At 39.5% G+C, this 20,533-nt stretch overlaps 2 protein-coding genes across 3 annotated transcripts; both read left to right on the top strand.

Moving 5' to 3' along the window:
• The first annotated feature begins 3,947 nt into the window (after positions 1 to 3,947).
• cdca4 (cell division cycle associated 4) lies at positions 3,948 to 10,711 on the top strand. Of its 2 annotated transcripts, XM_039786533.1 has the most exons (3): positions 3,948 to 4,149; positions 7,606 to 7,743; positions 8,086 to 10,711. In XM_039786533.1, exon 3 carries the CDS (start codon positions 8,095 to 8,097, stop codon positions 9,022 to 9,024), a length of 930 nt encoding a protein of 309 aa, XP_039642467.1. In that variant the 5' UTR covers positions 3,948 to 4,149; positions 7,606 to 7,743; positions 8,086 to 8,094; the 3' UTR covers positions 9,025 to 10,711. The 2 variants fall into 2 exon arrangements, with proteins under 2 accessions (XP_039642467.1, XP_039642466.1); XM_039786532.1 differs by lacking the exon at positions 7,606 to 7,743 and having other exon boundaries at positions 3,949 to 4,149.
• A 4,480-nt stretch (positions 10,712 to 15,191) lies between these two features.
• On the top strand, positions 15,192 to 18,703 carry si:dkey-177p2.6 (uncharacterized protein LOC568712 homolog). The gene is made up of 2 exons (XM_039786534.1): positions 15,192 to 15,339; positions 16,691 to 18,703. The coding sequence occupies exon 2, from the start codon at positions 16,695 to 16,697 to the stop codon at positions 17,451 to 17,453; it is 759 nt and encodes a 252-aa protein (XP_039642468.1). The 5' UTR covers positions 15,192 to 15,339; positions 16,691 to 16,694; the 3' UTR covers positions 17,454 to 18,703.
• Positions 18,704 to 20,533: the final 1,830 nt, after the last annotated feature.

The following is a 20,533-nucleotide window of genomic DNA, read 5'->3' as shown; positions in this document are numbered from 1 at the left end:
ATTGTATTAGTTGATGTCTATTTTGGATTAATAATCCAAAGTAACTACAGTTGTCAAATAAATGTAGAGAAGTAAAAAGTACTATATTTGCCTAAAAATATAATGGATTAGAAGAAGTATAGCATAAAGTGGAAATACTCAAGTAAAGTACAAGCACTTCAAAAATTTTACTTAAGTACAGTACTCGAGTAAATGTACTTAGTTACTTTCCACCACTAGATCCTTACCGTTAACCTTGTTTATATTTTTGGCATGTGTATATTTTGGATTTCTGTAATATTCTTGTACTGGCACCTTTACTGATATTTTATATTTGCACTTTATCATACGTTTTTACTGCAACTGCTGCACAACAATTTCCCTGGAGTTAAATAAAGTTCTATCTTATCCCCCCATATTTTTTATTCTATGAAGCTAATTCTAATCTTGGCTTTGATCAAATAGATTTACTGGGTGATCCAAAGGGCTGCTTTGTAAATCATGTATAGTCATGCAAACGATTCATCATTTAATCAATTAGTCGATCAATAGAAAAAGAATCAGCAACTAGGACAAACAAAAAAATCCTGGTTCCAGCTTCACAAATGTTTATAGACAAAACAATTGATTGACTAAGAAAATGATTGCATCCCTAATGACATGCCTAGAGCATTTACATGGCTCACAGTAAACACATTCCACATCATTTACATATTAGACAGTAGGCAGGCAAATGAAAGGGACGGTGCCGTTTCATTCTCTCTGTACTGCGGTACGTATCACAGAGGAAACATTGTATTGGACATGTCTATTTTATTGACAGTGTTTACAAGTGGGAAGTCAGTGAGGGACCATGACTATTATTTGCTTCATCAACTAAATGGTATGCAGTAGTTTTTAATGTTTTCAATCACATTAATCTCATTAACCTCAGTTTGTATTTGCACCTGCTGCTGAAAGCCCTTTGCTGTTAGGTTAAATGTAATATGTTACATTAATTAATTAAACAAAACTACTTCCATGTTATGAATAATTACTGTACATTTTAGATCCCAGATTAGTGAAGAAATCTAATCAGCTGTTTTTGGCTATAACCAGTCTACTGAAGAATTTTAAAAATATCTGTTGTTAGGTTTCTGAAATACATCATTAAGGCACATTAAACTAATTTCCAAGGGTGAAAACTAAAACCTTCATGGCAGCATCACCAGCATAGATAATTACTGATAATTACACAAATTTGACTCAAAGTGTGTTACGTGTCGTAGTCTCGGCATTAGAGAGCAAAAAAACACAACTGAAAGACTCTCTAAAGATAACTTCTAAATATGTCAGTGACAAGGGTATAATTTACATTGTGTATTTTGACACTTAATTCATCTTCAAATTTATAAACTTTGACACCTAAACATAGAGGAGAATACACATCATTGTAAGACCCTGTTAACATCTGGCTTTGAAAACATCATCTGCATTATACAAAATGAAATCCAATTGCATTTACACTTGGTGTTTTGGTGTTTCCTCATTTTCTGCTATTTGTAATCTGTCAAGATCCATGATTCACTGTTAGTGACTCCCTTAGAATAGAATAAAAAGTTGCGTGGTCACATTATTCACCCTGTAATCAATACAAATCATTAGCCAAAACATTTGTCGAAATGTCTGTTAGTATAAATAAGACAGAATAAGGTGGAAATAAGACAAATTACACCAAATTTACAAATTTGTTGAGTCAAGTCAAGTCAGATCAACTGTATTTATATAGCCCAATATCACAAAATCACAAATTTGCCTAAAGGGGCTTTATAATCAGTACAGTATACGTTAACCTTTGTCCTTTGACCCACAATTTGGATAAGGAGCAGCTCCCCCCCAAAAGTCTTTAACTGGGGAAAAATGGAAGAAATCTCAGGAAGAGCAACAGAGGAGGGATCACTTTTCCAGGAAAGAATGATAAATGTGTGGATAAGTGCAGCTTAACAGTTTGTAATATTCTCAAACCACTGGAAAGTTATTTTTGTTTTAGTAGAATAAGATTTTAGGGACTCAATAATAAGCAAAACTTGTTAAGATGGAGATTTCGTTTTGTAATTGTGGTTTCATGAATGTGAATTGTCTTTGTGCCATTTTTTCTGCATTACTTTTGATACTTTAAGTACATTAAGCTAACGATACTTTACTTGATACTTTACTTAATAATACTTTAACTTAAGTCATATTTTCAATGCAGCACTTTAACTTGTAATATCAAGTTGTAATGGAGTGTTTTTACGGTGTGATATTGCCAGTGGTGAAAGAAGTACTCAGCTCCTTTATCTAAGTAAAAAGTACCAATACAATAATCTAAAAATACTCCATTACAAGTAAACATCTTTCAAAAGTATTATCTGCAAAATACACTTCATGTATTAAAGCTAAAGTAAAAGAAAATGGCCCGTGTGACTGACATTATTTATATATGACATTAGATTGTTACTGATGCATTAATGTGTAAGCCACATTTGTACTGTTGTAGCTGCTCCAGGTAGAGCTTAGTTTTAACTTCTTTATATACAGTTAAGTAGTTTAGTCCAGTGGTTCCAAACCTGGTGATCTGGGCATAATTTGACGTAACGTAAGCCTATTTTTTTTTTTGTATTTTAGTATAAAACATATTTGCAGATTCTAAAAGTTGTAGATTTGTTAGATTAAAAAGTAATCTACTGTATGAACTGTTAAAGATTTAAAAATGTAAACATTATTTGTTGAGCTATGAGGCTTTTTGTAAAAATGTATTTGTGAAAATACAATTTTCTATATCATGATAATTTAAATGAATCGGAAAACTTTTCACGAACCCCTGGGGTTACCTGGACCCCCTTTGAAAATCACTAAACTAGACTAAAGGCCGTTTTATGGTCCTGCGCAGGCTCCATGCAGAGCTTTCACCGTAGCCTACGTAAGTGGCCTGATGTTTATACTTGTGCGCTGGTGTGTGCGTCGAGCTGACATGTGTGTGTGTGTGTGTGTGTGTGTGTGGTGGAGCGAGGGAGAAGTGAAAGAGTGACCATAGCCATAGGGGAAATTTGTAGCAGGAGAAGTTAACCCTCTCCTTGATTTCATGTTGTTTATGGAGAAGGAGAACCAGGAAACGAGTTGGGGGAAATGCAACGCTACCAAGCCACGGGCGACGTGTAGTTACATTTTTCGAGCGGTGCAATTCAGGCTAGGGCGTAGGGTCCGGTGTAGACGCAGAGGGGTCTGCGGGGGTACGCCGTCGATTCGACACACAACCATAAAAAGACCCTAATGGGCCACAAGCCAAAGAGGTTTGGAACCACTGGATTCATCCTTAATAATGCATTTTATTGTATTAGATTATCATATGTTTCCTACATGAAACATCTTAGTCTGAAAAAAGGAACTATATCTGACAGATACACGTAGTGAAGTATAAAGTACAATATATCAGTGGGAGTGGAGTAGGTTCAAGCTCCTTATTGGTTATGTGCACAACAATAACAAGTAAAAGCAAAATCTAAATCTAGGACAAAAATAGTGCAAGTTAAGACATAGGGTAAAACATAAAATAGAAATAAGTAATATAAGTATATATAATATGCATAAGTATATATAATATGTATAATTATATTACTTAATTTATATTTAAAATAAATATAATATAAATTGTGTAGACAGTATTGCAAATGAATTAAACTGAATGTTAAAAGTAGGTGTAGTATAGTATGTGTACAGAATGTGTACAGAGGTGTAAACAGTTCTTAAGTAAAAGTATAACGTTATAAGATAAAGATAGAGTACAAGTATAAAGTATAAAGTAGCATACAATAGTCAATAGAAATACTCAAAAATGTGCGTTAGTGTAAGACTTGATGCCAACCACAGGCTTGTTCACTTGTTTTTCAAATTAAAGCATTTGGAGGAGAGAAAAGCAGGGAGAAATCATTAGAGAGGAATCCCAGGCATATGGCTGGCTTTTGTCGGCTCCCCTCCCCCTCCCTTCTTTTCCTCCTGCCGTCCGCTCCGCAGAAGCAGCAGCAGCAGCAGCAGGACAGAGGTAGTTCAGTTTTTGAAGCCGTGGCATGAATGATCTCATCTGAACCTGATCTCCGCTTCCCTGCCGTCGATCCTATGACCGAGACGGGAATAAAATAACACAAACACGAGGTGAGTACGGTTACCCAACCACCCGGCGATAGTCGTTTTAACCAGCTGCCTGGGTGACCGTCTGTTGTTTTTAGGAACTTAGCAGCCCAGTCGCGGCGAAAACTCTTGTTTTTGGCTAGAAAGGAGGAAGGACCGCGGAGGATGTGTGGGTGGGCGCTTTTGGCTAATTAGCTTTACGCTTGCTAGCATTCATTTTTTTGTGATAAATGTCCAAAGAAGGTCAAACTGAGACGAATGCCAAGAGTTTGTACCTCCACGGAGGTATCGTTTTTTCCGTTATATGGAACATCTTAGCACAGTTAGCCTAGCAGCAGCTCATAAGCGTAAAGTCAGATCCGTAGTATAGCTAGCCGGCTAGCTGTTAGCTACTAGCGCAAAATGGCCTCATTGTCGCTCGGTAGCTCTGATGCTGAAAAGACAAAGCATGCGGCAGTCACGGCCAACAGTTCCGAGCCGCTCTGTACAGCGGCTCTTATGGCTCCAAACTGGCGGATGATAGTGCTAATATAATATTACTGATCGGGGAATGTTACAAAAGAATGCCCCCGAGCTGTAAGTTTATTTATTCGTTTTGTACGCTGAGCTGTGAAAGTGGTGGTTATTCAGTGTGCAGTGGGGGATGGGTCATGCTAGGAGCCATTGACGTAAAGCGAGCCTGCATTTTGTTTGGCTTCAGGCTCCTAGCATAATACAAGGGCTCAGTTTAGTAGTCATGTTTTTACCTACCACTGTATGTAGTATCTCTGTCTGGCATATTTATGTATATAAGTGTGTAATACAAGTATCTGACTGCTGTGGAAGCCCATTTCCGCCAATGTGATGAAAAAAAATCATATGTCACTATGATGATTTGGTTTCTCAAAATAAGAGTATTTAGTCATTATTTTGTGAACGTTTCTGATTATTTTGAGATACTAACTCATTATGACTTGAAGGATCTTTTTTTTCCACATTGGTGGAAATGGGCTTCCATAGTCTTCAATAGCATTCGCAAAATTTTAACACAGTGAATATTTTTTTACACTGGATTACTCATTTCCTGATATCTGCTAGACAAGTTTTTGAACATCATTATGTGTCAGCATTTTCCTGTTAAATCTTGTTGAAACAGTGTGACTAACTTTACTATTAAGGCCCTTTTGATGAGAACATGACAGGGATGTGTAGGTTTAAATGCTTGATTGTGTTTTGGAAATGGTGTTGATCTCAATCATTACAATTAAGCATCTAGAGATGAAATGTCTTCAAAGCATATATATTAATCTTAAAATTAGCTTGCAGCGCTGTTGTAGGTGTAGGTTTTCACATACAAGCATTTTGTCTTGGTGTTTTGGTGCATAACAATAACTTAAATAAAAATAAAAGCAACTACTGCAAAAGTCAAGAAACAAATATAGAATAGAAAAATTTACAATGAAATATGAAAAATACCATATAGGTGTGTAAATATGTATATAAAATAAAGTAAAAGATCTGTATAGTGTGTAGGGATGTGCACAATATCGACATGGGAATGTTCAAAAGTACACAGTATGACGTATAGAGAATATGTACAATGTACAGAAATAGTCTGAAAGATGTGCAGTAATGCAAGATATTTTTGCATCGGTTGTATGATGTGTTGGTCTGCTACAGGTTTAACATCAGGCTTATATATAGATCAGAGTGATCTATATATAAGCCATTTCCAGTCTGATTGGAGTCTTTATCACAATAAAGAAAACATATATACAACAATTAGCTTTGTTGATTTGTTATTAACAATGAATCTTTAAGTAGAATTATTTGGATTTAACCCCAAAATGCCTGACTATAGGGTGTTCAAAAACCAATCATTATACCTGTAAAAAATCTGTCATGTCCCAAACTGTTTTCTCTTTACTGTGCAGTGTGCTTTCTCTCAGGTTGTAGGTCTTCCTGGTTGTATTTCATTTTCTATTTTTACACATTGTTGTTTTTCCTTTAGGGAGATAGTGCTTTCTAGTGTCTTGTTTAACAGGGGCCAGCCACAAATGCACTACACAAGAAGACAACATATGTCCATAATTGTTTTTTCACTCTTTTGTATTTTAGATCTTCGGGCACTTTCATAAATGACTTTTTTTCCTATTGTGTCTGTCAGGACTTGTTGTTTCCCTATGCAAGTGAAGACTCAAAGAAAGCAAAGGCTCCCAAGCTATTCAGCGTACATTAGATCCACTTCTTTTTTGGTATGGGTTTTATAATTCATCTGATCAATAAGGTGAAAACAGTAGCAGTAATTTAATCTGTATTTCTTATTTTATGTCAGTTTTTCATGTGTAAAAAAAAAAAAAGCACAGTAACTCCCCCTTTTGAAGGTTGAAGTAAATTAGGTTTTACAATCAATTCCAACCAATTAGAAATCACTAATTTGTTTGATAATATGTTGGTTAAATGCTAAATGTTAAAATGTTTTTGTCATCCCAGTTTTTGGCTATAAAATGTTGCAACACTCCGGAGTGCTACAGTGTGTTCATTTTAAGATGGTATGTCATTTGCACAGAACATAGGGCCTTAGTGTTGCTTGGCATTTTAAGAAAAAACTGCTTTGTTGGAAATGCATTGTGACAATAACCGCAGTGTTTCATGCATTTAGTTAAATTTTGGTTTCCACAGGAAAGTGTAAAATTGTTAACTCTTTGCTGTTTGCTTTCTACTCTGTAAACCCTAATGCTATGCTTTTACAGTCCAATATGTATCAATACTATTTTCATTGTATTCAATATGGTTTTACTTTTTGTGATTATGTTTAAAGGAATGTATCACAAATAGAAATTTGAAGCAAGTGGAATCATTCACCCAAACGCCCTGCCAACAGATTTTTACACAAAGGAGACACAGCCGGATACTGCACTATTTTTCTGTAAGGAAAATTAAATGCCACAGGCTGCTGTTCAGAGTTCAGTCTCCTATTTACATGCATCCCGCTAATTTTGGGGAGTCAAAGGGCCTTTAACGTTGGCAGGAGTGTTGTTTTGTTCCTGTAAGACATCTGTGTGTGCCAAACGGTGTGTAATAAGGAAGTTGACTCTACTTTTCTTCCCCTCCCTCAGTGAAGAGAAAGTGTAAATCTTGTTCTACTAGTTTTTGAAGCGTGGTGTGTGTGTGTGTGTGTAGACCCGGAAACCAGATATCCCTTGTAAATATTAGTGGTTCATGGTGGTATATTGTATTGTGATATTTTAAATGCTATTTGTCATATTCTTATCACTTTTACCCCTTAAAAGCACCTTATTGATTAGGATATTTTCTTGATCACAGGTGGCAGTGGGAAGGAATACGTGCACTGATCATGTAACTTGAGTGCTGTTTGTTTTCTGACAAAGGTCTCTCTAGTCTGTGCTTACTTTGATGCAGCGTTTGCATTTAGTTGGTAACCATGCTATTTTCGGTGGCTCAGTGGTCTGTTAAAAGTGTGGTTGTTCCGCCCAGCAGGAGTCTTGCCTCAGACTGGCCTAAAATGGGCAGAAATGGTGCTGAACAAAAGCTGCTTGTCGCTCGTACAAAAGTACTTGAAGCGTTGCAGCCGGGACCAAGCTGCATTGCTATTGCCTGTGCCTCTCAACAGGAAAGGTATAGCAAACTTTCAGAAAAAAACTACAACAAACAATTTACTGTTTACTGTAGTCCATAAAGAGTTTAAACCTGTAGTTTATTTATAAAGTCACAGCTGCTGTTGAGCAGATTGTAGCCCTAGCTCCCTCATGTCCATACACAAATACTACACCACATAGCCTCATTACATCACTCATTTACATAATTAATGACATAGCATTTGTTTTTTTAACTATGATCTTAGCTAGTGAAATTCAGAACAGTAGGCATTTTGTGTGTTTGTCAGTGTGATAAATTAGTTAATGCTCTGATAAGTGTTGGATATCTGACTGTGTTTCTTTCTCCTCGCCATCACCACAGAGAGACAACATGTTCCCGAAGGGCACTAAGCGCAAGTTCTCAGATTCCGGAGAGGAGCCGGTCTCCAGTGGTGACCAGGTCCCGGTGGCTCCATCTGTGGCGGCTCGGACGCTGACGTCCTCTTACAGCCTGCAGCGGCAGTCGCTTCTTGACATGTCGCTGATCAAGCTGCAGCTGTGCCACATGCTGGTGGAGCCCAACCTGTGCCGTTCGGTGCTCATCGCCAACACGGTGAGGCAGATCCAGGAGGAGATGACCCAGGACGGCACCTGGCAGATAATGACCCAGGCCCTGGCCGCCGCCCAGTGTCCCGCGGACCGCCTGGTGGCCACCGAGGTGCTGTGCCGGCAGACGGACCCAGCAGCTCAGGCCGGCCAGAGCCCAAAGCCTTTCTCGGTAGTGGGCCTTGAGGAAGGATACCATGCGGAGGAGGTGGTGATGGAGGGAGATGTGGAAACGGAGGTCACCATGTCCACTCTGTCACCCGTCTCCCCCCAGCTGTCCTCTGCCTCTTATCTGGCAGGTCCCTTTGGCATGGGACCCTGCTGGGAGGAGGAGGAGGAGGAGGAAGACGATGGTGAGTGCGAGGAGGATGAAGAGGAGGACAGCGAAGAGTGTGTGTCGGAGGGAGAGGAGGGAGACCGGGACCACCTGAGCGCAGACTCCAGGACAGGGGAGCAGGTTTTTGGGACTTTTGAGATCAAGCACCCGGCCCCGCCCCCTGACCCTGCGCTCGAGGAACTGTTTTCAGACGTGGATCCGTCCTACTATGACCTCGATACGGTGCTGACAGGCATGCAGAGTGCCCCAAAAATGGGGCCTTACGATCTGCTGGAGAGCCTTTCCTCTCATGGGCCAACGGCCCTCAGCTCCAGCTCGAGCTGCAGGTCAGACCTCAACGAACTGGACCACATCATGGAGATCATAGTGGGGTCTTGAAACATTCCTCTGTACTGATCCCTCAGACTCTTTCCAGACTATGCACAGTACACATGTGCATGTTCTGTATGTGGTATTGTTACACATGGAGATTGTTGGAGGTTTTGGGACAAGGTGGGAAATTAACAGCAAGCCAAGTAGATTATGGGATAGGCTGTTAGAGGTGTAGTTAGTCTGCTCTAACGGCCTCTTAGGCAAGTCGGCAGCTGCTGTTGGGTCCTTCATCTTTTATTTAAAAAAACAACTAATTCACACTTAAAGTAGTGACGATGAAATTAATGAATTTAGGGATTCACAAGCCACGCAGGCCTGTGGGCGAAGCGGTTAGTTTCCTACTTTGTTGATGAAATCCAAAACATGGCAATATCTGTGAGAGGGCAAAGATAATTACCTATACCATGATGCATTCTTATTTACGTACTTTCCATGTTTACGTCTGTCATACATTCTGTCATACTAGCCCCTTCTGGTCGTATTCTCTGCCATTTTGTCCATTTCTATTTATTGTAACATGGACTGAGGAACAATTCATCACACTACATGCATCAGAAACCAGAACAAATTGTAAATCCAAATCTATGAATCAATGCATATTTTCCTAAAGATTTGAGCAATTATGAATGGAATATATGTATATGTACGTATGTGTATATAGAAATATATTTTTTGCATTATACAGCTGGGGGATTTTGCAAGTATCATTTGATATTTTTTATTTTGTTTCCCTCCCAAGCGGTTTTTAAGATTTTAATGTAGCCAGACTCGAGACAGTGTCTTCCCATGGTTTTGGTATAACAAGTCGACTGTAACAGGTGTCAGGACTGGCATCGTCACACTTTAAAGGCGCTGTTCTTTCATTTTCTCAAAAGCTTTATGCAGGGCAGGGAAACTACTGCCAGCCACAAATAGCTGGTTAAGATTTGACTGTTTTCTGGTAAGTTTACAGTAGCCAGTGGACAAATGTAAGTAAGTTTCCTGCCCTGCTTTACATACAGATCTAATAACAATAACAGCTTTTTCCTGAAGTATTTGGAGAAACCCCGGGGTGATAACTGCATCAAGAAGCCATATTTCTTTCTCTCATTTGTTAGATCTACAAATGAAGAGTTCTGTGTGTTAACCCAATCTAATTTATTGTTTTATTTATTGTATTTATTATATCTAGGTACAGATATGCCATATTGACGTATCAAAGCAACCACGAGGCCCGATGAAATTATATTTATCCAAATTTTGCCCTCAGTTTTGAATGCAGTACCTATTTATTCTTCACACTTATTATTATTTAGTAATAATAATAACCGGGTTACTATTCAGATCACTATGCAGCTCTGTCATACGCGTTTTCAAAATGATTGTATACGACTCAAATGTCCTTTAATTCCTTTATGCAAACAGTTGCCTTTCTCCTAAAGATGTGGAAAATCAAATGCATTTTTCAAAATTGTTCCTTGTCATCATGATGAAGAGATTTAACTCAGGCAAACAAAATGTATTGACAAAAATACAGTATTACGACACGCTTAATACCTTACCACAACACTCCTGAAGGATGTCCCTCTGGTCTGAATGGGAGCTAGAACTTCAAAGACTAATTACCGTTGTAAAATGTATGCATTTTTTATATCAAGGAAAAAACATTGTAGCATCTTTGTAAATATTTTTTATAATAAAAGGTGCAACTATTGATTGTGTGGGTTGGATCATTTTAGTATTACGCTTAATTTCCTATAGGTTTATTATTTCCTTGTTTTTGGGGTATTTTTAGGCCTTTATTTTTGACAGGACAGCTGAAGAGATGAGACGGGGAATGACATGCAGCAAAGGGCCACAGGTCGGAGTCAAACCCGGGCCCGCTGTGTCTAGGAGTAAACCTCTATATATGGGCGCCCGCTCTACCAACTGAGCTATCCGGGCACCGGTTTTGAACTGATTTGGGTGAGTGTGAAGGACAAAGCTGGTAATATACAGTATATATTATTCTGGTCAGCAATGCCCACAGAAGACCAAAACTAACTGTGGTAGTTCTTAATACTTTCCGACTTCACTATATGGTGTCTGGCTTTTGGCCCAAAGCCCATTCATTTCTATTGAAGACAAATCTTTGGGTCATAAATATATACTTTACTGAGTCTTTTTTCAAAGTTTATTTTCTGAAACAGGTGGTTGTTTTTTAGCAGATGTTACTCAAACGGGAGTAAATGGTGCATTTGTTGCAGACTATTTTCAGCCAGATTAACTGTGCCGATGTTTATCATATCAAAGGAATGTATTACAACAGCATGGCTCAATGATGTGTTTTGAACATATTTTTGGAAAACAATGGAGCTCTATGGCACAGATGAATAAGAGATATCAGGCTTTGATACACAATACTTATTAGCAGGATTAAGTCATTGTTTCGTTTCGGTCTTTACACTGGATTTGTCGACAATAGCGCAGGGTAGTGCGGCGGTGTTAAGAGTGTCACCTGAGTGGCCCATATTTATCTATATCACGTTCTCCAAGCTGCTATTATGCCAGGTCCTACAAGTCTGTGCATCGACAGGCAAAAAACCCCCACTCATTACGGTTGGTTTTAAACTGGTGCTCAAGGCCAAATTGAGTGAATACACGTTAAACATAACATTACATCATTGTTTTGTCTGATACTCGGAAACATGATTGGCCACTGCATGCAGCGTGATGTCAACTTTAAGCCACAGGGCTACCATGGGTTGTTTTAATTTTTGCATTCTCTGCAGTTCCCAGCCTAAATACACCACCCACATCCATATGAATTGAATAATGGCCCGAAAAGCGTTTTTGCAGAACATTATGGTGTCACAGTGAAGTTGAGCTTTGACAATTTGGATATAAAATGACATCACAATTTTTCACACATTAGTGGGAAGACTGTGCTCAAGGGCAGTGACAAATGAGACCAATTCTATTAGACATTTGTGTAAAATGTGAATTCTTGAGTTATGGCAAATAACATGTTTTGTTAGGTCACAGTGATCTTGACCTTTGACCGCCAAAATCAAATCAGTTCATCCTTGAATCCAAGTTGATGTTTGTCAGGCTCCCAGGAAGTGTGCCTGGCTTTGAAGCAAATTGAACAAAACGGTGGAATTGCAACTCACGTGATGCCCTATGGCCCCAAAAGACTTCCTAATAGACTTACATTACGAAAGAGACGACTGTAAATAGGGGTTACATTTTTGGAGTGTCACAATCCCCCTTGAAATGACTCGTTGGAAAGTGTAGGGTAGATTAGTGCCGATCATCGGGGTCATTTTTGGCTTCATGTGTAAGTGAGCAACTGGCAACGGCATGGAGGCAAACAATATAGACTATCACCAACCTTATTCTTTTCATATGCTCTTTCTAAATCCTAGTTTCTGCTGGAGACAGTTCAGATGCAGAAGCACAATTGTTACTTCTCATTCAGAGCAACAGATCACTGACAGAGGCAACGTTTTGGAACTGAGTAAATGGGCAGTTGTATGGCTGGAAATTGTACAAAACTGTTCAGTACTTACACCAATGTAACACCAAAGTGTCTGTACACTAGTCAAGACACTAAACAGGCCAAACATGCCTGCAGCAGTAAACTACATCAATATTTAGTATATATATTTGTTCTCCGAGTGCATTTTTTCACTGCTGGACAGATCAGGTAAATCCTGAAGATGTTACGGGCCTTGCTCAAGGGCACTGCTACAGTAACTGTTGAGTGTGCTGTTGTTTTTTAAGATTATTTTAAGCATTTTAGGCCTTTCTTTTTTATAGGACAGCTGAAGACATGAAAGGGGAGAGAGAGGGGGAATGACATGCAGCAAAAGGCTGCAGGTCGAACCCATGGCCGCCGCGTCGAGGAGTAAACCTCTATATATGGGCGTGCTCGCTACCAGGTGAGCTACCCAGGCGCCCATGTGTTGAGTGTGTTTTTGTGGGTAGGTTTATTTTGTAAAAAACGTGAAAATTAAAAAATGAATTAGATGTGACTGCTGCCATTTGGCTGCAGCAGGACCTTTATCCTCACGTGTGTTCACATGACGTTGGACCGTGAAATTCTGCATTAGATATACAGAGTTGGATTCAACAGAACAGGACTTCTGTCTGTTTGCAGCTCAGGACATGCATACAAGAAACCTGTTCATAGCGACAATTTTCTATTAATAATGAATGCTACTTTTAGTCTACTGAAGAGAGACTTTTCCTATTCTTAAACATGCACAAAGTCTTGTCTGAAACTGTCAAAAGGTATTTGTTCGTAAAATTCTAGCTTACTCTGCATGTTGGCCTGCCGCCTAGTCTTCGTTTGCCCATAGTTAAAGATTAATGGCCTCTCGGTGACTCAGCAAAAAGGCAGCCCTTAGAGTCATTAGAGAAATAGACTATTGTGTCTTAAAAAGCAGCAACAGAGAAAACAGTAAATAATATGCAGGAAATCCATGCAGTGTTTCAGGGATGCACTTGGAAGTCCAGAAGTAATTACTAACTGTGTGCTATCAGACGACTGCGCTGCCTTTAAAAACGTGAATGGGTTCATATTAAGTTAAAAAGTCCTAACAGGTCACAGGTCTCATGCTGCTTTCAGGTGCATCTCATAAATCAAGACAACCATTTCTCAAAGAAAACATTTTGGCTGGACATAATAACAAAATGGACCCCATAGATAGTTAAACTAATTCAAATTAACTACCATTAAAACGACTTACAACCAAAAGATGTAAACCAACAAACCTGTTATTAACTTCATCCTGCATGCATAATGCTTTTAATTTACGTAGTTGGGCTTGTTATTTTTCTGTATTTTTTCATTCATCTTTTGGCACAAATTTAAAGAACATCAGCAACAGCAGCATTTTAAGGTGGATTTTAATGTACATGCAATTCCCCCCCCCCGTCCACCCCAAAATGTAGGTCAGCAAACAATGAATGTAATAGTTTAATAATGTTGAATCTTAACTTTCTGTTCAGTAGAAGAAGAAGAGGGAAGAAGAAGTAGAAGAAGTGTAGCCGTGAGAGCTTCAGGAGGAAGAGATTGAAAAACGTGAATGAAGAGTTTCCTTTTTTGGTGTTTGCCCTCCCCCGTCTTTCCGCTCACGTCCTTCCCCCCTCTCTTCTGAGTCATCTGTCTCTTTAAAATGCTGCATTCAGGTGCTCACTGCAACTCTCTATGCCTTCTAGATATTTCTAACTGATAAATTGATAGTTTGTTTATATTTCAATACATAAATACTTTTGAAAGACATTATCATATATATATATATATATATATATATATATAATATATATATATATATATATATTTATATATTCTATAAAACTCACATGCCACACACACACAAACACACACATAGGTGTACTTTACCAGACTATTTGATGTTACGTTATACGTTTACTCCACTAGGCCTATATTTCAGACGGAAATATTGTACTTTTTACTCCTCTTCATTTAACAGCTGTAGTTACTATTTACTTTATAGATACAAACATGTTACATATTACACATGTGATTAGTTTGTGAAAAATTATGTATTCTTATAAATTTAGGTACAAAGTAAAGTAGTTAAAATCAGCTCCACCTCACCCAGCTACTACATGAAAATGTTTCTTACATGTTATCGCTTTAGTAACAACGCTGACGAGGGACATTTTACGGCGTAATGCGTACTTGTACATATGACACTTGTAGATTATACTGGTCTTTTATTAAGTAAGTAAGTAGTGTTTTTACACCGTGGTACTTTTACTTAAGTTAACAACGTAAATACAGCTTCCACCACTGTCAACCATAGTGGTTCTTGTAGTGATGCCGGTTACACTATTAAGTTGTCCAGTTCAGTTTTAGTGTCTATATTTATGTGTATGTAACACTACGATCAGGATTTGTATTCATACTTCATCACATATTGGTCAAAATATACCCTCTTTCTTAATTAAATCGACATTTCTCCGGTCATATTGACCAAATTCGTCGCTCACGTGTGATTCGGATATATTTCAGCCGCACCTGAACGCAGCGGCAGCTCGCAGTTGGAACAAACGCACGCACATTCGATGCCCCGTGAGTGGCGGAGGTGGATGCTTGATCAGCTGGGGAGCTGACCAATCACAGCCGCCCGGGAGCTCCGGCGCTCGACCCCTCTCTCTCTCTCTCTCTCTCTGCTCCGCGGCTTGGCCTCCTCCCCCCGCTGCTGTGTGTGTGGACGGACTGAACATTCCTCATCTTCCTGGGCACGATAGCAGAGGAACGCGGCGACGAAACGAGCCGAAGACACGACGGATTCACACACCTCACGAGACTTCCCATGAGCACCTAAGGTAGCGTTTTAACCTCGGTTTTTATTATTCACTTCAAATATCCTCAAGTTTTGGACGAAGAGAGTGTTTCCCCCACTGAAGTCCGTTAAGGGGGGTAGGGGGTGTTCTTGGGGGTCCGGGGAAAAATAAGGAGGATTGAGTGAAATTATTCTCTTATTTTTTATAAAGAGTGGAAATTGTATTTTTATATATATATTTACTTTATTCAGTTGTTCATCCCTCTGTTAAATAAGACCAAGCAGCTTTTAATCTCTTCCGATGGGGGTTAAAATCTCATCAAATGGGGCTAGATGTGAGCCAAATTGTTATTTGGGAAAACAATTGAGAGACAGTGATCTACAACTAACTAACTAACTAACTAACTAACTAATCCATGTCTGTATGGATGAGTAAAGTCTATCAGATTGCATGGGTGTCTCACAGTGAGTCATAAGTTATAATGTTCACTTTACAAATGTCTTAAATGAAAAAACTCGTCCACCCCGGTACACCGTGTACCGTTTGACCTGCATTTGCCTGTAAGTCTGTTTCTGATGTTCATTTTGGAGCTGATCAATTGAAAGTGAATGGGAATCTAGCCATGTTTGCTAGGCTGGGTGCTGTTACATAAGCTGGATACAAGGTTCATTACATAGCAAAGCAGCCTGATGTGGTTCTGAATGTGTCTCAGTGTTCCCAAAAAGAATCACCTGGTTTAAGCTACTGTTTTTAAAGTTGGTTTCCTAATTGCTGTCAGTTGAGCAGACAGAAAGTCTCTATTAATAGCTTTACATATCACAGGGGCTTGTGTCTCTCACCAGTGTACAGAAAATTATCACTTTTCTTCTTCGATTTGTTTATTTATACTATTTTTAGCTCAAGGCAGGTTGCCCAAGAGTCCATGTTAAAATGATTACAAAAACATCTTCCGAAATACTATATATATATATATATGTGCTATATAGCATTCATACGTGCACACATACACTTAATATGTACACATGAAAACAAATACATGAACACATACAGTCATAGGACATATTATCAATGCACAGTAAAAAATATCGATACATCTCTAAGATGCGCCTTTATTTTGAAATTCCCACTTTTTTCTTTTAGTTAAAAAGAATAGTTTGTTTTTTGGTTTAAATGTCTGGAAATGTTAATTAAGAATTAATATAATATAATGATACAACTTGTGATTTACACCCCTACTGAATAATGGTGTTTTTCCATGAAAATGTTAAAAATATAAAGACATTAATATCGGCGGCATTACTACAGTAACGTGAATGTATCGTTCTTTAAAATGCATATTGGTCGAATGCACTGTACGTCACGTGTAACTGGTAATCTATGTGTGTTAATGTAGGTCGATGTTGGGTCGCGGTGTGAAGCGGAAGTGGAGCTGCCTGGAGGAGCTGGAGGCCGAGAGCCTCCCTGCTGCTGCAGAGAAGGAGAAGAATGGGGAGGAAGGAGGGGGAGATGAGGATGGGTTCCTCGTGGGTCCGTCCAAATCCGACATGAGCCACCTGCAGCAGCGTCAGCTGGTGCTCGGCCTGTGCATGGAGAAGCTCCAGGGCTACCAGGCCGGGATGGAGCTCAGCCTGCGTCGCTCAGTGCTGCTCATCAATACGCTCAGGCAGATCCAGGAGGACATGCAGAGCGACGGGGTGGGAACCTGCACATCCCAGGTACTCCTGAACGGCGTCCACCCTGACTCCAGGCCTGTTACGTGCCCTGGGTGTGCAGAGAGTGATGATGGGGACCTGTCTCTGTCACCGCCACTTTCCCCAGAATTCCCCTCTCAGGAGGCAAACAGCACGGCCGACCAGCAGAAATCACTACCTGCTGCGGCGATCCACACTTTTAGTGATGCAGTAAACGCCATGGGCTACCTCAGCGACCTCGCCCTGGACGACATCTTTGAGGACATTGACACATCAATGTACGAGACTTCAGAACTGCCCTCTGCCTGGGTGGCAGGCTCCCTGTGGCCGATCAGCGTGTCGCTTTGGACGGACGAGGATGTGAAAATGCGCTCTCCTAGCCACGCCTCGACTGGGAGTCTGCAGTCATGTCTGATGGACCTGAATGAGCTGGACCACATCATGGAGATTCTGGTGAAGTCCTGATCACCAATACAAACTACTGCACATGGATCAAGGATCAGGGTCTGATCACAGCCGCTCCAGCTCATAGTGGAGGCTGGGAACAACGACTGATTTGAGGGTCCTTTGATTTTTAAGGCTCCATCTGATATTCTAGTTGAAAAAGTGTTTTAGGGTTAACTTATTCATAAGGAACCATCTAACATCTTGAGTTAAGTACATGAACTTGTGCTTCAAATTAGACACAAATATTTGTTATAGCAGATGAATAATCCAGTTTAAAATGTCTCTTTAGGAAACATGAAGGAAACATCCACTCTTAAACACTTTTATACTGTTTTAGGTTGTTATAACTCAGGTGGATAACTGGCCAAACACACTTTAAGTTATTATATTATTGTTGACATTCAACAAGGAGAAATGCTTTCTTGAACAGACAGAGAGACCAATTCCTGGAGTCACAATAGCAGGACACAGATCAGATAGCTCTGCGGCTTCAGCACAGGTTGTGTTTTGAGTAGTGGGTCGATAATCTGTAGTAAAAGTAGATGAGGCACGTCTAGACAAAGTCGGTACACCAAAAGTACATCACAACACTTGTAAGGTAACAGTGAAAGAGCGTCTAAGGTGGATTTTTTTCTTAATTTGGTTAAACTGTAAATGCAGATGAAGCCTTGAAATGTCCAGTCTCTCAGTGTGTATGCCACTTTTCTCATATGTTTTATTAGGTTTGAGTAAAGGCCACATCTCTGAGTGAAACCCACAGCTGAGGAAGAAGGAACCTGAGCTGCCATGGTTTGGGACGCACACGCTCAGGCTGTTGAGATCAGACCCAGGTTGATTATTAATTGAAATCCCTTCAATTACTCAAAAGGGTGTGTGCTTCAGCCAGCCAGGAGGGCAAAGGCCGGGTTTTCCTTTCAGTATTGAGACTAAATGTTTTTTTATCGCTCCATGTAGGATCTTTAAATTAGACATCAGCCCAAAATCTTTGTGGCTGTGTTCATGCAGTAGTCAGAGGGTGGTGAGTCTTTATATTTGGGCTTGTGAAAAGGAGAACGTGGCCACTGAATTTGGGGATTTACCAGCCAAAGAAACAACTTTCCAATCCCTGGAGGAGAATGCCACGTTCACATCGCTTCACAAGAAGCGGGAAAAAGATGACATCTTGTTGATCCGTTAGAGAAACGGTGAAATGTAAATCTGTTTATCTAATATTATTCTTATTTATGAATGAAAAAAACAAACAACAACCACAAGCTGCAGCAGATATTTTTTTTTTTTTTTTTTTTTTTTTTTTTTTTTTTTTTTTTTTTTTTTTTTTTTTTTTATTTTTTTGTGTACTGTCTGCGATGTATTGTCTTGCGACCCTTTTTACATCATTTGTGCAAACTATCAGGACAATATTGTAGCTGTAGAAATATAATCATCCTTTCACCAGACGGTTGATGTGAACAGTTTTATCCTTCTCGGCAGCTTGTATTTTACGGTAAATCCAACATGTCATGAACGCCGCATAAAACCTGTATTTTAAATAGTAATGTAATCACAGTCTGGTTCTGACTGAGGAGCTGATCGCCTCAAGTCAACAATCAGGACTACTATGCCATGTCTGTTGTAAATGACAACAGAAGCCTATGTATTATTATGGCCATGATGGTATGGAGTTTTATTGCAATGTTGGGAGTTTTCAAAAACTTTTTCATACGTGTTTCTACCTGAAACTCCAATCACCTGTCTATTAGAAGAGATACAGTGAGTGAAGGGTTGCTGCAATGGGCTGCAATGAAGCAGATGTTGGACCTTCACTATCTGTAGTTTACTCCTGTACTACCTCCTGATGTCTGTTGTTGGTTTACCTGAACACTCCTTTCTGTCACTGATAGTACCATTTAGTTTTTTTCATTTTTCATCCATTTTAACTCAGCTGAAATTCCAATCCAATGGAATCCAGTGCTTTCCTGTCACACCAAAGCAATCCGTCCTCATCTCATGTCGACAACGTGCCTTACTACTGACCCTAATTTTTTATTCACGTCGAGGTTTATGTGCTTCTCTGAGCTCCAGCTTCATTGATAAAACCCTAAGAACTGTGGGGAAGCACTAAAAGCCCAAACCGCCATCGTTTCTTCCCTCTTCTCTGCCTTTTTTTCTGTGCTCGGTGAACACTAGTGGCATATGAGCTTAATGTATCCTGACAGGATGACAGAAAACTAGCTGAGGGAGGAGGTGGCAGCGAGGGCCAGGAGGGAAAAATAAGAGGAGGGGTGGGAGGAAGCAGCTTGCGTCACTTGTTCAGTAGGAGGGGTTTAGAGCTTGTTTTGCCCAGACTCAGACCACCGACCAATCACATGAGATGTATGAGGAGCACACTGCTGCTGCTCCAACAACTTGTTTTTGCTCCTAATGGCTCTGCACAGAAATTCAGTGTGAATCTGTTGGATTTCAGCCTCTGAAATAAAACCACTTCTCTTTTGTTGTTTTTCTTTTTAATTTGTATAATTTACCTGACCGGACTGAATACAAAAAGCAGAAAGCTGCAGTGTTATTTATAATTGTATGAGAGTGTCAGTAGGGTCTGTAAAGCACAAGCTGTATGTTGTTGTTGCTGATAATGAGAAAAATGCAACTGAAGGATGGTAATACGATGATAATAATGTATTGTATTTTTTTGTGGAATATTTTATAGATTTTATTCAATAATACAGTAAAAAATACCCAAACTGCCTCATGTGAGTCTTTATTTATTACGCCTCATTATGCAACAGACCTGTGTTGTTTTTTGGGGTCAGAGACACAACATCACATCCAGATTACAAAAAACTGATCATGAAACAAATTATTACACAGATATACTGCCAACCTCCAAAACGTGCCTTACTGAACGACAACAGTGCATACACAATGAGATAATAGTCAACATATGACTGCATGTGGTTTATGGATTAACCCTGATTTCCTCCCATGGAAACCTTTCTCTCCGACTTCACCAAAATCCTGCCGTGTTTACTGTGACTGGTTAGCCCAAATGTGTTAACGTATCCAACCTACAGCATTAGATCTTGTTACATGCAGCACACACCCTGGGAAGCTAGAATCAGGGC

This window comes from Perca fluviatilis, chromosome 20 (genome assembly GCF_010015445.1).
Source record: "Perca fluviatilis chromosome 20, GENO_Pfluv_1.0, whole genome shotgun sequence".
NCBI lineage: Eukaryota > Metazoa > Chordata > Actinopteri > Perciformes > Percidae > Perca > Perca fluviatilis.
The sequence above is the reverse complement of the archived record's forward strand: the minus strand, read 5'-3'. Positions and strand labels throughout refer to the sequence as shown.